General features: G+C 34.4%; 1 protein-coding gene across 4 annotated transcripts in view; it reads right to left on the bottom strand.

The window, feature by feature from the left end:
* The window catches only part of Rps6ka3 (ribosomal protein S6 kinase A3), a 115,934-nt gene that overhangs the window by 84,294 nt on the left and 15,646 nt on the right, over window positions 1-15,994 (bottom strand). The window contains exons 2-5 of one of the 4 annotated variants that reach the window (XM_050164326.1): window positions 8,936-9,029; window positions 7,942-7,978; window positions 2,622-2,668; window positions 1,549-1,605 (exon numbers count right to left, since the gene is read on the bottom strand). In XM_050164326.1, coding sequence (XP_050020283.1) covers window positions 1,549-1,605; window positions 2,622-2,624 — 60 coding nt within the window. In that variant the 5' untranslated portion in view covers window positions 2,625-2,668; window positions 7,942-7,978; window positions 8,936-9,029. The remainder of the gene's footprint in view (window positions 1-1,548; window positions 1,606-2,621; window positions 2,669-7,941; window positions 7,979-8,935; window positions 9,030-15,994) is intronic. The other 3 variants (XM_050164327.1, XM_050164328.1, XM_050164325.1) reach the window with 3 other exon arrangements.

The following is a 15,994-nucleotide window of genomic DNA, read 5'->3' on the forward strand; positions in this document are numbered from 1 at the left end:
CTGGCGCCCTCTTCTGGCCGTCAGGCACACACACAGACAGAATATTGTATACATAATAAATAAATAAATATTTTTTAAAAACTGTATAAAATGTCTGGAAGATTAATAACAGACATGGAGTTAATGTTCAGAATATATTCAGAGACACAGAAACCAAAAAGGATGTAAATTATCCAAAAGAAGTTTATGCTAAACATAAAACATGAAGACCAACAATATTTTGATACTTAATCTAATCATCAGATGAAATGCAAACTAAATTGAGAAAGTATTAAATATTTCAAGTGGCTCATAAAGACTGTTTTCTGATAACATTCCAATGTGGGATAGGAAATTATCAAACACTTACTCTCACATGCTGAAACTTTATCAACAGTTTTGGAAGACTATTTAGTAATGTCTATTGAAATTTAAATGTTCATACCTCTTGGTTCAAACGCAACCTTTTCTGTAATCTACTGAAATGTAAGTTTATAAAACTAAATAGTGGAAATTTTTCATTAAATATAAAATACATACAGAATAGAATAGCATGTAACCATTGTCAAAAGATGAAACTATTTAAAAAAGAGGTAACATCTGTTTATGTTACAAAAATGTTCAAGACATGTCAGTGAAAAGAGCAAGTTGCAAAATAACTGTCATATGTATAGACTAACAAAATTATAGCTGAGCTGCTGACAATGGACAGTTATCCTGGGTAGACCGGGAACAACTTACTAATTCATTTATACATACTTAATACTGAGTACTTAATGTGTGACATATTCTAGGTGCTGGGGATTCAATATTTAACAACAGTTAAAAAGGAAGTGAATGGTCAATAATTCACTTTCTATGTTAATTGTTTCTTGAAAAGTATGACCTTAATGTGTGTGCTCATATAAATGAATTAGTTCTTTCTCCCTCTCTCTCTGAGACAGAGTCTATGTAGCTCATGCTGGCCTGGAACTTATTACTAATGTAGCTGGTATCAGCATGTGATTCTATTGCCTCAATTTTCTGAAGTCTTATTATAGGCCTGTGCCACCAGACCCAGCTTTGTAATTCTTTTAACGCAAATCTTAAACAGTATTTAGAAAGGTAACACTGGTATACTGTTGTGTGATATCGTGATTGCATTCTGACCCTTCTGAGACTGACAAAGTTTGTTTTGAATCAGAAGGTAGAGGAGCTAGCTACTAGCTGACCAAAATTAACCATAAAGGTGTTGGAGGCCTGAGGACTGATAGACACAGAAAGTAGTAAGGCATGGCTGAGAGAGGGTCTTGGCCCTTTTAGATGGATGACCCTTTTAGATGGAGGAATGAAAGAGATAGGAGCTCACTGGTCGCTTCTCCGTTCCTTCTCTTATCATTCAGAGATATCTGATTCCCAAAGTTTTATTGCTAAAAAATAATTAGATAAACACATCAGCATATTTTGGTAAAACTAATGTGAAAGCATCAACAAGTGCCTTATATAGTAAAATGATTGCTTTGCTTAATTTAAAATTAATAATTTTACATCTCGTTTGTCTCTGTCCTTCATAACACACATTTTACTTACAGTTTGTGGATTAATCTCCTCCTCTCCCATAGGTTCATCCATAATTTGCTGTCCATTCTGTGAAAAGCACAGCAAGTAGAAAGTTACCAAAATAGATTTCACATCAAAATTATATGAAGACAGACAAAAAGAAAACAAAGCAACAAAACTACCAACCCATCATCTAGAATATCCTAAAGACCTTCAGTGAAGTAGAACCACCATCTAAGAATGCAGGGACAACTTTGCAACAAGTTGTGTTTCAGAAGTTCATAGGTAATTTAATTATTGGAAATTATCTGAGCATTTTTCCAGGGAACTAATAAACGCTGACTACCTTTCCAGGTGAGCTCTTATGCGTCCTAGGTTAATGCATTACAAATGGTCTTAGTCAAGCCTCATCTAACATCATTTATAATACTTTGTACAACAAAACACATTCTAAACTCAGTACCATTAATAATTAATCAGGAAAACTGATTAATTATTGTGGAGAAAACTAAGCTCAATCTCTACATCAAAGTAAGTTCCAGATGGACTAAACATCTAAATGTCAAAAGTAAAACTAAGCAAGTATTAGAATATGGGTGAGTAAAAGTTGTAAGAAGGGAAATCATAAAGAAGTAAGTGACATTTGCATCCATAAAAGTTATTATACCAGACACAAAGAATTACAAAAGACAAATTGATTACAAAAAACTAAAGCAACATGACAAAAAGTTGGTATCCTTGATACATAAAGATCTTTGTTTTACAAACCTGTAAGAAAAAACGATGAACCTCAACAGAAATGAGCAATAAGGGAAAAAAGAATTCAGCCTTAGTGCCAGTCATAGAAATGCATTTAACCCAAAGATACCTCTGCCTTCCAAATCAGTAATAGCTTACAAGAACCTGACACTAATACTCAGTGGGCATGGGGGAAAAGCATTCTGGGTTTACTGGTGGAGAAAGTATAAATCAGCACTCTTTTAGGAAGACAATTTGAGTCTATTAAAAACAAACAATTATCACACATAAAATTTTAGTATCCCATCCATTCTACTTCTTTTAAAATAGACAAGTGTACAAAGATGTATATACAAAATGCTCACCATAATTATTTTTTCCAAAAAGAACTCCAAATTGGAAACCTAAATTCCTAACAACAGAAAACTAGTTAAATATAGTATGATGCATCCATATAACGGAATACTATGTGGTCATTAAAATGATGATAAAGATGTAAATTCATTGACATGGAAAGACAGTCACATATAATAAGTGAAAAAGCAGTTTACAAAACAATATGGATTATAACAAACCCATTTTAAACAAATATATACATGTCTTAATGTATATATTTATATGGGGAAACACTCTGGAAGGATATACACCAAAATGTTAACAGTGGCTATCTCCAAATGGCAGAATTTCAGATGACTTAAACTTTTATTTTCCTTATTTGAATTTTGTAATATATCTATAGTATCTACAATAAGTATGTATTATTTGTGTACCTGAAAAAAAAAAACCAGTAGGGAGTGGTAATCCATGTTTATAGTCCCAGAACCTGGGATCTTGAAGCAGGAGGTCTATAAGTTTGAGACCAGCCTGAGGTATATAGCAAGTTCATATCTCAAAGAAACAAAAATAAAACTGAAAACAATGGAACTTAGGAATATAAAGGGTCTTCTTTTATTCCCTCAGTGGACAAAAGCTTTCTAACTCCTTGTGATTCAACAAATATACCAGGATCTAAGTTAACCATTTTTAGAGCATTATAAGTGGGGAAATAATAAAAGGCAGCCCACAACATCACATAAGGCAGTTTCTCTGAATTTAAATCCCTGTCTCTCTTCTCTCCCCAGCTCTATTTATCATTCATTCATTCATTCTTCATTTGTTCATTTATTCACGCTATGTTCTAGGTACTGACCTGAAGATAAATGTAAACATGTCTTTCATCCTGAAATGTCTACTGACTTTTAAACCAAGGGGCACCTGCATTCCTAGGTGTAGAGGCTGTCTATACAATAACACAAAAGACAAAACTGGTGCCAAAATGCAGGAAAGTAGGGGTGGGGAGCATATGTAAATAAAATCTTAATTTCCTGACACACTTTCCCATTTCTGTGGCAAGGCCATCCAAACTATCTTCAAGACGTGCCTTTCATGCTCTCGGAACTCCTTCAGCCAATAGCTTTTAAGATACCAGCCCACTTTGGGTGTGGTCTCATGTACTATAAATGCAGATGAAAAGCATATGTGGGACTCTTGGTTTCTGGATTCAGTTCCCAGTGCATGCAGAAGAGTATGGATCACTACTATTTCTGTTAGTTTATTCCCATATAAATAAACCTTTGTAATACTCTGAAAAAAAAGACATGCCTTTCTTCTACAAGATATAATTTTTTATTTGACTGACTCCTGATTGTTTTTAATCCAATCCAGGAACTCCAAGGAAACCTTAATCTAGTTCTTAAGAATACTGAGTTGGAGTCAAGTGTGTAGGTTAGAAATCCTGTTTTCATAATAGCAATGATGAAGCCTCTGGCAAGTTATTCAAACCACGCAAGATTTAGTTTTTGTACACAGAAAGTAACAAATAAGAGAGTAGTACTATTCAGAGAATTGTGAAGATGAAAGATAAATACATGAAAACCTAATCTGAGTATCTGGCATTTAGTGAACAATCAGATTAGTTATTTTTATCATGTCCAGATCTATGGCTGACCAGCCTGCCATCTTTCCCTGTAATTCCTCTCTTAGAGAATGCCACCATCTAATAATAGTATTTACCTTTCTCTAGTATTTGGATTTTAGAACTCTTCATCTAACTGGAGGTACATTTATATTTCCCATGGGAATAGAATTTCAAAACCATCATCTCTTTGTAAGTTTCAATGCATGCAAAGCAACCATCACAATTAGATTTTTACTTTTAAGGTCAGCTGGTACAATATGAACAGCACTGAACTTGGAACTGGTAGACCGGTAGTACTGACATAGAGACCTGGCACTCACTTAAGTCTTATAATTTGGGGAAATTGGACTTTCTTTGAACCTATCATTTTCTCTGTTAAAATAGAGATTATTTGCCCTGTCTACTCAAGAGGTTATTATTCAGCTCAAAATTGAGATGGTTCATAACAAAGCACTTTGTTAGTTAACTACCAATGTAAAGTACTATTAGGATGAAATAGTTTCATAAGGATAAAATGATACAACAAAAAAAATCCTGTTAATAATCAGAAAGATATCTCAAAAGTCTTCTGTTCCAACCACAATAATCTATTTAAATTCTTTCTACTCTGTTTTTTACCTATGTTAAAATGCTATCAGGACAGGAATGTAGTCTTATCAGGTAGCCCACTATTAGACTACCTCTGAAAAAACACTGCCTCCTAGACATAATTCCTCATTGTGCAGCAATTTTTCTCACTCACAAATTCTACTTTAAGATATTTAATAAATGAAGACTAAGTTGCCTCTAGATTACCTGCAAAGACATAGGAAGTAAATCTTCACTCGTGATTATAATGTGCCCAAGTCTTATCTTTTACAGATAACTCAAGTTTATACAAATATTTAAGACAGATGAGGCTTCTGATCCTACTTGCTGAACATATTCTTGATTCATCTTAAAGAGTAGTAGTATGTTAAGACACATGCAATCAACATTCCAACTACGGTTTTAAAATGCAGAAATGTGGGCATATCACCTCACTTTCCTAGATAATAAACTTTCATTGATATTGTTCACATTTGCAAAATTTTGGTTAGGCCTCCACATACTGTTGACACACACTAATTTTTCTGTTGTTTCAGCCCTTGTTTTTTTTAAAGGAAGTACTTATTTTATTAGTTATATTTATCTGTATCACTGTATGTGGGTATGTGCATATATACGCAGATACCAATGGAGGTCAGAGGGGTTGTATCTCCTGAATTACAGACAGTTGTGAGTCACCTAACATGGGTGCTGGGAACTGAATTTGGGTCCTCTGCAAGAAACAATTCTCTAAACTACTGATCTAGTTCTCTAGTCTCAACATTTATTTAGTTTGTTTTTGGTGGAGGTTACATGTACCATACATAGTGTGTGTATGAAGGTCAGAGGCAACCTGAAGGAATGGATTCACTCCTACTATGTGAATCCCAGGGACTGAACTAAGGTCATCAAGCTTCCAAGCTACCTTTATGTGAAAAACTATCTAGAGCCCATTCCCACTTTTTTTTTTTTTTTACATACAGTACAACTTATTATACGGCAGTAATATGTTGGGGCATACCCAAGATAATGCATCTTTCATCTTGAAACTGTTGTTACTTATTCCCACGGAAAAAGTCTTACTTAAAAATTTTTGATTCATCTTTTCCCACCTATGGTCTTATTGCTACAGTTTCTATTTGTTGGAATAGAAAACCTGTAAACCACTTCACTATTTTCAGCTTCAAGTCGGTCACAAATTTTGACAATGCATTATCTTTTCTGAAATATTTAGCTAATTAACATTTTAAGTAAACATTATAAGAAACAATTGCTAAAATTATAAGAAACTTCTTGCTAAATTTAGGGAAGATTCACCTTTGAACTTCATTATTAAAATAGGAAAATAGAAACGCCAATGTTATCCTACATACCAACTTTACAAACCTTTTTCTTTGTTTCAGTGAACTTTTGGTATTATTCATCAAAATAAGGATCCAAGTATGATTAGAAATGAATGTAATGTTATGTTTGCAATTAAGAACTTTATTTCCCCTTTGAAAACTGACCTTTGGTTATCACTAGAGACTAACAGATGACCAGTCTGACTCAATGCTGCACTTTCTATAGTTTCTAAAGCTAGAGGGATAGGATCTACTAAACAAGAAAACAGATTTCTCTAATTTTAAGACAAATACAAAAAGTGTATACTGAGGTTGGTCAGTATTACTTTTAAACCCTAGCTATATCCCATACTGGTACAGTTACCTGAACTTTGGGTAAGTTAATTAAAAATTCAAGCTGCAGTTTGTCCGCTCGTAAGATGTATAACATACATAATATATATGTTATAATGTTGACCTTGCAGGATATTGAATTAGAAGGGTCCATTAAAGGACCATAAATGCTACACATTTTCTCTTTTGCCCCAAATGATGGGGGGAATGTTTCCATTTCTGCAGATAACTTCTGCAGATGTTATGCCGTGAAGAACAGGAGAGATGTCTTTCTCTCCACTCACGGCAGTCAATTTCCTGCCAAGCAGGATAGAAGAAATCATTCATATGTGTGCTATTTTTCTGTACAATGTGCCTGAGTAAGTATGAAAAATAGTTTTAAAGTGAGGCAAATGTATTTATCCTCTCTCATCCTACCAAAATGCCTGCCAGCCAAAAAAGCCGTAGAGCTTGGCAGATTGTACATATGCAAATATGATGTGAAATACTGGAAAAGGTTAGGAAATGCTAATCATGCTTTACTTTGTTACTTTGAAATGTGTAAAAAGTCACAAATTGTATTAACCTACAATATGGGTCTGATCAGAACAAATCAGATAAAGGAGACTGTTCGCTTCAGTGTCAGCAGGAGTTGTTTTCAAAACAACTTTCTATGTTATACACAGGGATCACTAAAGATTGTTTTTAAGGTGCAAGGGCTGACAATTCAATCAGTAATTCTCAACTGAAGTCTCAATACCTCTAGAGTATTCCCAAGTAGTTTACGGGAAATGCTGACACATTAAAAAGAAGACTATTTTCTTAATTAAAAATGCTTCACTTTTAGTAGCCCTATTATGAAAATTATTTTGTTATAATCCCTGTTACACCATATATTCACAGGGTGTAACCTGGTCTCCTTGGGAAAAAAATGTAAGTTTTAAAAAATTGTTTGACTTTCTAACAGGAGGTCATCTGGAAGAAGTGTATTAGGACTGAGAAGTGATCTGTGATAGACAGAATTTGACTTTTACCTTTGTAGGACATACCAACTACTTTCACTCTCTTCCCAAAAATGAAATGCACATTAGAACACTGGGAGAAAAGGATTATTCATAGAGAATTAACAGTCTAAAGTAATAGGAAAGGAAGAAAAAAGGGGGTCTGAAGCCATAGTATATTATACAAAGACCCAAGTTGCAGGAAGGAGCAAGGACCATAACACTGAAGAAAACAATAATCCCCAAACAAAATACCCTCACATTTCCACAAATACATCTGCCTTCCAAACTCCCTGATCCTAGCAGTGGCTTTTCTGTTGAAAGTTTATGGAGCAGAAGTTTCATCATAAAGGTGTTGTGCATGAGGCAGCAGAAACCTCTTTCCAACTTTGGTCAAGATACCATTGTACTGTTCAGAATCCAAAGAAGCTTCTTATGCAATCACATTGAAACAATAAGAAACAAGCATTTTATATTCTTAATAAGGAATGTATATAATCCTTACCAATGTGACAGGATTAAGAATCAGCTCCTCATTTATCCTAAGGAAATATCAGAGATGTGCATAAAGACTTATGTACAGTGATATTCATTATACTTTAAAATAGAAAACAATCTAAATGACCAACAGGGGACTAGTTAAATAAATCACAATACATCTATTCATATGTAGGAACACTATGAAATGGTTAAAATCAGGGCCTAATAAAAAATTAAAGATGCAAAATATGCCTGCAATATATTACATTTAAAAGGATATAGAGCTGTAAGTATGATCCCAATTCTGTACCCTCCCTCCCAGCATGGGAGCATTTAACTAGCAAAACATAAAATCTTATCAGTGATTACCTGGGTCATAGGATATTCTTCTTGGCACTGTCTTTTCAAAATTATTTTCATTTATTTTTAATTTTTTAAAGAGAAAAGGCAATAAATGTAATTAGAAATATTGGTTTATTTTCTAGTTACAGTGCTGTTATGTCTGCTTTATTAGCTCTGTCTTGCTACCAAAAACCTGCTGGTAACCAGGACTGCTCTATTTTCTAGACTAAGTATGTGTGACCTCTGGCTTGTTATCTACACTATTAAGTTTATGAGGGCCCTTTCTTAAGATTTTATTTAGTTGTTTTTTTTTTCTTGATTCTGTAGTTGTGGCCTCAGAAAATTAGGTTTAGGCCTAGATCCACCTCATGTTTTTTTCAAGTGTACCCCTAAGGGAAATTCTGTTTATGAAACAAGTTATGTTGGGAATAAAGAAATGAAAACACAGTAGCAAAAATTAAGTCTGTATTGTGAATAGCAAGTATCAGAACACACACTGCAGAAAACAGAATCCATGCCACAAAGGACAAACTTGAGTAAATGAAAAAAAGAAAGAATTTAAAAACTATGGAAGACAGACAGAAATAATCTATGAATAACAATGTTCCTTAGAAAAAAAACAGAGCAGATTAATCAATCAAAAGTATAAGAAAACTTTCCAGTTCTGAAAAAAATACCTGAGACTGCAGACTGAGAAGGTTCAACAGAGATCATCAACACCAAGACATGTCCTGGCAAATGTTTTTAAATTTCAAGGATAAAGATATAATCCTATAAGCATACAAGCAGAAAAAATAGGTTATTTCAACGGTACTAAATCAAATTGACCTCAGATTTTTCCTCACAACAAAATGCCAGAAGATGATGAAGTAATGACCTACAGAGAGTTAAAAGGGAACAGTTCAGATCTAAGGATTTCATACCTCACCCTAGTTTTTCAAGTTCAAAGGTCATAGAAAATTATCTTTACACCTGCAAAGTCTGATAAAATGTTACCATCTTGGTAGCATCTTTTAAAAATAAACTGTTCAAAGGTACACTCTAGAAAACCATAAAAAGAATAAAGAGCTCAAGAATATGAGAAGTAACGTCTGTAGACACCAAGTTAATATCCAGGAATAATTGACTAATTTAACTATAAGTATATAAACAATATAAAAGAAATTTTATAGAGTTGAGATTTATAACCTTGGACTAAATTAATGAATTCAAAAGAAGTAGCAGGGGAAGAAGACATTCTCCATCCTTCCTTAAAGTAGATTTAACAACCATTTTTTTTAGTTTGTATCTAAAAAGTTTTGAAAAAAAACCACACAATAATAAAAATAAATATTACAGTTTGAATCACTAAAGAATGTGCTATGAGGCTGATACACCTGATAGTCCTTTATGCTGACATCATATTCAATCCTAAGAATATGAGGTAAGTATTAATTACCCGTATTTCACAGCTGAGGAAGCTAAAGCTTGGCAAATAAATTAGTGAGTGACAGAAACAAGACCCAAACACAAGTATTTTTAGCTCAGTAAGTCCTTCTAGCTGGCACAATTGTCTCAAAGAAAACATTCCATATGGAAGAAGATAAAATCCCAAGGAAATAATACAAAATGGCAGCAACTGTTTTGAAGGCGATATAAGAAATGTCAAGTGTCTAATAAAACAAAGTGACTAGCATTTGATGCTCTTGGAGCCTTTTGTTTCAACTGCTAGAGGCAGTATCTAGGACCTCACACAAGCTAGACAAATATTCTACGACCAGGCTGTTATCTGTAGTCATCTTCTGTTGGGAGACACAGGGTCTCATTAAGTTTCCCGGCCTGGGCTTGAACCCATTCTACAGCTTGGACAAGCTTTGTACTTTCAATCCTCCTCCTGCCCCAGCCTCCCAAGTAGCTGGGCTTACAGATTTGAACCATTAGCCCCAGAATTATTTTCATGTGTGTTAACAGTATGACAGTTAAGTGTTTTAAGTCTTTATTTTGTAAGAAATACAATACAAATATTTACATTGGAGTTGATTCATCTAGGATTAGCTTCAAAATAATTCACTGGAGATGGAGCAAATAAATATGTGTAGGGTAGTGAGTGGGAGGGAAACAGTAAGAATAAAATAGTGGGTCGTGAGTTGTTAACTTTTGAGGCTTTATTCTTAGAAAATGCTTTCACTGTCCTGTGTGTAAAATGCTTCACACTAAAAACTTCAGTAGGCTTACATTTTTTAAGGAGGAAAAAAATCTATAATGTACTGTCAAAGACAAAGGTCAGTATAGAAAACATGCAACCCAGGCCTTCATTCATGCTAGGCAAGTGTTTTAACACAACCGCATCATCTCCAAGCTCTTCTATGTACAATTAACATATACATTTTTAACAAAAATGGAAGCAAGTGTTTGTAATATTAATGCTAAACATAAAGTCTGAGACAACCTGTAAGGTGATCACAAAGGACTAAAGATACCCACACTGAGTACATAGTAATAATGGTTGCTATCAATTACTGAGCTCTTGACTGCTAGGGAAACACTAAGCATTATTATCTCTGATGCTTCTACCAACTTCAAGAGACATTGTCATCAATTTACAAATGAAAAAAATTAAGCCAAGATGAATTCATCAATATTTTTTCATGTAGTCTCAGCAAAATGCCTGGCACATAGTACGTGACCAATAAATACTTGGTGAACACATGAAAAAGTCCAATACCCTGTCCAAGGATAAAAGTAGGGCCCATATTTAGACTCAGATTTAACCCTCTGTTCTTTAATCACAAGTACTATTTTTTAAATTTTATTTTCATTTTGTGTGCATTGGTGTTTGCCTGCATGTGTGAGGGTATAGATCCCCTGGAACTGGAGTTGCAGACAGTTGTGAGCTGCCATGTGGGTACTGGGAATTGAACTTGCGTCCCCTGGAAGAGAAACCAGTGCGCTTAACCACTGAGCCATCTTCCCACTCATCACAAATAATATTTTAATAATGCTCCATTATAGCAAGAGTACAGATAATTCCTTCTGTGTATGTTTATTTTTCAGATTTTACGTAATCACCACATGTTGTTTTTTAGATACAAAAATAATCAAATAGTATGTAAAAGTGCTGAACATTTAGTCACAGATATAAACAAACCACAACACAAAAGCAGATGTATTAGGACTATAACATGAAATAAATGGAAACAAGGGAGATAGGAAAACTCCAAAAGCAGGAATCATATATTTTCCCTGATTATTATAAATTACACAAGGAAATAAACTATAACAATCACCCAGAAATTAGTTCTTTTAAATAATCATTAGATTAAGAAAAAATGTAGCAACTATTATTTATTCATTGCCTCTGCCTATCTTTTAAATTATAGTGCTATCTACGTTACATATTCTATAATTTATTTCCATTTATTAGTAAACCATGAGGTATGATATTATGTATAGTAGAGATAATGGGAGGTTGAAAGTACTTGTTTAAGATTACAGCTACAGCCTAGGCAGTTTGGATGCTCACCTTACTAGACCTGGATGGAGGTGGGTGGTCCTTGGACTTCCCACAGGGCAGGGAACCCTGATTGCTCTAAGGGCTGACAAAGGAGGGGGACTTGATTCGGGGAGGGGAAGGGAAATGGGAGGCGGTGGCGGGGAGGAGGCAGAACTCTTTAATAAATAAATAAATAATAATAAAAAAAAAAATAGGGAGGGGGAGTTGACATAAAAAAAAAAAAAAAAAAAAAAAAAAAAAAAAAAAAAAAAAAAAAGAAAGAAAAAAGAAAAAAAGATCACAGCTACATTTTGCAAATAAAAAGTGAACCAAAGTCAAACTGCAAAGTATCTACTAAGTACACTTAGATAGAAATACTGTTGTTGTTATAACACTGTTAGAATTGACATCCAGGTATGCTTATTTATCTCTTTGCCTAACATAAAATTTTATAATACAAGTGGGGAAAACCAGAGTTCTTTAACACAATATGTTTTGAAAACAAACACTTTGTAAACACATTGTTCTAGTAAGGGTATGGTTACTTTTTAAAAAACATTTCATAGGCTGAATATATTTCAAATCATAAGTTTCTATAATCTATTCTCAAAATAGTAGATAACATTAAACTGGATAAAGGAAGGAATCAAAAGTAAACATGATTTGCTGTCCATTTCTAAAACCCAGTGTGATCTTGGAAAAGTCACTTGAGGGAGTACTTACTTAATTAATAATCCTGAATTATATGACACTTTGATCATTTTAGATTTGAGGGTCTGCCATTCTGGGATTTTGTTTTTTGTATCTCATTTGAGGAAGTTACCAATTTTACATTTCTAAGTGTAATACTTTCATCTATATCCAGAATAGTTTTATCTATATCAGTGGTGTATTGCTTCCTAGTGTAAAAAATAATAATGCCAAAGAATGGATGCAATAACTGTTGTCATCTAAAAGAAAAATAAAATATGGGTTTTCTTTACAGATTAAGGACTCTAATGCAATCTTATAATTTCCACAATCCAATCTTAAAATATTTTATTAGTATAGAAACTGGTGTAGTGCTAATTTTTTAAATAAGTCCTATGTAGATTCCTAATTCTACTCTTGTCTTCTAAAAGCCCTACTTCTTTTGAATAGATGGTATGTTTCCAATCCCTGCACAATGACCAGAATTACTTGAGTTTTTTGTTAACATATAAGTAGGTAGAGTGCTTACCCTGCATTCAGTTTCTAGTAACATAAACACAATACAAAATAAAATAATTTGGACTCCCTCTACACAGAAACAAAATCATATTTTCAGAAGCTCCATGGCTTAGTATTTTGGGGGTAAGAGGTTTCGAGACAGGATTTCTCTGTAGCTTTGGAGCCTGTCCTGGAACTAGGTCTTGTAGACCAGGCTGGCCTCAAACTCACAAAGATCCGCCTGCCTCTGCCTCCCGATGCTGGGATTAAAGGCGTGTACCCACCACAGCCCAGATGGCTTAGTATTTTTTTAACGGGCATCTTCAATGACTCCTGTGATTACACAACTCTGGGGAACTAGGGTAGTAAAATAGATTATGAATTGCAATGTCTGCCATATCAAATCGTAAAACCTGCCTTGCCCTTTATTACAGGTGTCTTTGGATAAGTGATTTACCTCAACTTTCCAGTCCAGACTCAGATATTCAATCCACCAGAAGCTGTGATAAGTTCAGTATACTCAACTGTTCCAGATATTCGAGAAATCTCAACTTCTCTTTTCTTGTATTCATCTTTTCGGGCAAATATCATATGAGGAGCTTTAGAGGCATTCCCTGTCCTAAGAATCCCCTTCTATTTTCAGAGCTAAAAATCCAAAATTAGATAACCTATGTATTGTTTGAGTTGACTAATTCAGATTTAGTTGGTTTCCAGAGGCTCAAATGAGAAACAACATCATGCTGGCTTCAAAGGCCAAGCTTTCATTTTGGTGTAACTATAGAAGAAAAATAACCTGGACCTCTATTTTCACATTTACTGTATGACCAATCATTAAACGTTCTGGCCAGAACTCCAAATACGAACTTCAGAAAAACCCTATCAACTACTCAGAGACCATTTGCAATTATACCAGACAGTAACCTTGAAACTTAGCCATCATTTTGGTTTTACAGGATCCCATTAAAAAAACATCATCCTCATGACCACTAGAAGTAATTTTAGAAGATGACGGCCCTTCTCCCCACAAAGTCTGTTGATTATTACTGGTATAGGGTTGGGGGGGTGGGGTGGAAATTATGTAGGCTCAGAGATCTCTGAAAACAAAAAGGGAAATTGAATGGGAAAATAGGTAGATTAGTGTGAGCTTACTCACACTAATAATAATAGTGAGTAATAGGGTGAATACTGTGTGCTATTATTTATAGACAATTTACATTGGTATAGATTCTTGTACATTGATACAAATTCAAACTTGTTATATTGAATATGCTTCTATTTCTGTTTACAGTATTTGTATATACCTATACAAAGTTATTTTGTCAGATTGTATGCATGCATGTTTCTACCTCTGTTTAAGACATTTTGTATACTGATAACAATTTTAGGATATATTTAGTATATTGCATTATGTATTTCTACCTCTGATCAAGATACTTATATATTGTTTATATTTTGAAGTCACTGTCCTCATTTGCTGCAAATTGTTTAAAGATTGTTTAATATTCTAATATGAAGTCTTAGTCTTTAAATTATACAGATATTAAGTATTACAAATCAATTGTCATCCATGTTTGTCAGACTTATAGACTATTCAGGTTCTTTAGATACAGAAATTGTATTCTACATAAATAGGCAATCTTCAACCACTTCAAAGAACTGTAGAATATGGCATTTAAATAATTTAGGGTTCTGTTGATGTGAGACATGATTGCTCCTGGCAGCACCGATCTATTCCCAAGAGAATGGTGAGCACTGAAGCCACTCCACTTGGAGCTTGTATTCTTGACAAAAACTGGCCTATGGGCAAGGAACTGCCCATACATGAACCTCTGACAAAATGCATGGCGTCCAGACTGGACAAGCAGGATACTAGAAAAAAAAAGACTGCCAAACCTTGTCAAGACAAGGTAAGACAGTTTTGAAAATCTTCCTGCCTCTAAAAATGGTCTGTCAGTTACTCTAGGCCTTTGCCAAAGTTGGATGCTTCAACATTGCAAATGAGACTTTGGGTGATTGCCCAAGTAACCATCATCTACTGCATATTTTGGAAACTGGTTGATTATACTTCCTGCCTACTTAAGTAATGTTATCTCCCTTCTCAGGCCTTCAATGGGGTTGAAGATTAAATACTCATAGTTACTTTCCTCTTATGATTTATCCAAGCCATTTCTAATATAAGACTTAGACTCCTTAGGATAAAATAATTATTAAAACATTTAGTATGTTACTTGCTTAATATTGTTTATACTGGTTGTAATTCTAATTTTTATACTTGATATCTGTACTTATTGTGTATAGTTTTGTATTGGGCTTGGAACTCTCTTATTTAGACAAAAGGGGGAGATGATGGGGAACCTTCTTCAGCCAACGGCCTTTGAGAGGACAGACCAAGTGGGGTGTGGCCTTTGGTACCAAAAAGCCTGCAGGAGCACCCACTCGACCCCTTCTTCCAGCACACCACACCTGGATGCTTGACCCTCTTCCTGTTTCCTCACTGGGATCCATAAGTTTCCCTTTTAATAAAGAAAAACCTCTATTCAAAACTAGTGTGGGTTTATTGGATTCATGTCCCCCCCCATTTGATGTGTTCCGCTTCTATTGGATCTTAAATTTTTTTTCACAAATCACTTTATTTTGTAGTTTCACCCCCACATAAAACTGAATTCATTTTCTAGACAAATTCATATTTTTCAAAATTCATCTAAGAGTATAATTTAAATTGCCTTTTAAAAAAGTGACATCTTTTCCTGCTTGGACTTCAGTTGAGATGTTTAAGGATAGAGCTCTTCCTCAGCATTTGATTTTCTTCAGTATTTTTGTTTGTTTTTGTTTTGAGACAGGGTTTGTGTAGCCTTGGCTGTCCTTAAATTCACTCTGTAGACCAGGATGGCCTAGAACACAGAGATCCACCTGCTCTGACTTCCAAATTCTGGGATTAAAGGTGTGCACCACCACTGCTGGGCAGTATTTGCTTCTTAAAAACCTGATAGACGCTACTGCATTTATATCTGCTTTAACCAGTTGACTGCACCTGAAAAGCCTTTCTGGATTCTCTGCTTTGTCTTACTGATCTGTG

The sequence above is a fragment of the Alexandromys fortis genome, unplaced genomic scaffold (genome assembly GCF_014885135.2).
Source record: "Alexandromys fortis isolate MF-2015 unplaced genomic scaffold, M_Fortis_MF-2015_v1.1 scaffold_147, whole genome shotgun sequence".
Taxonomy (NCBI): domain Eukaryota; kingdom Metazoa; phylum Chordata; class Mammalia; order Rodentia; family Cricetidae; genus Alexandromys; species Alexandromys fortis.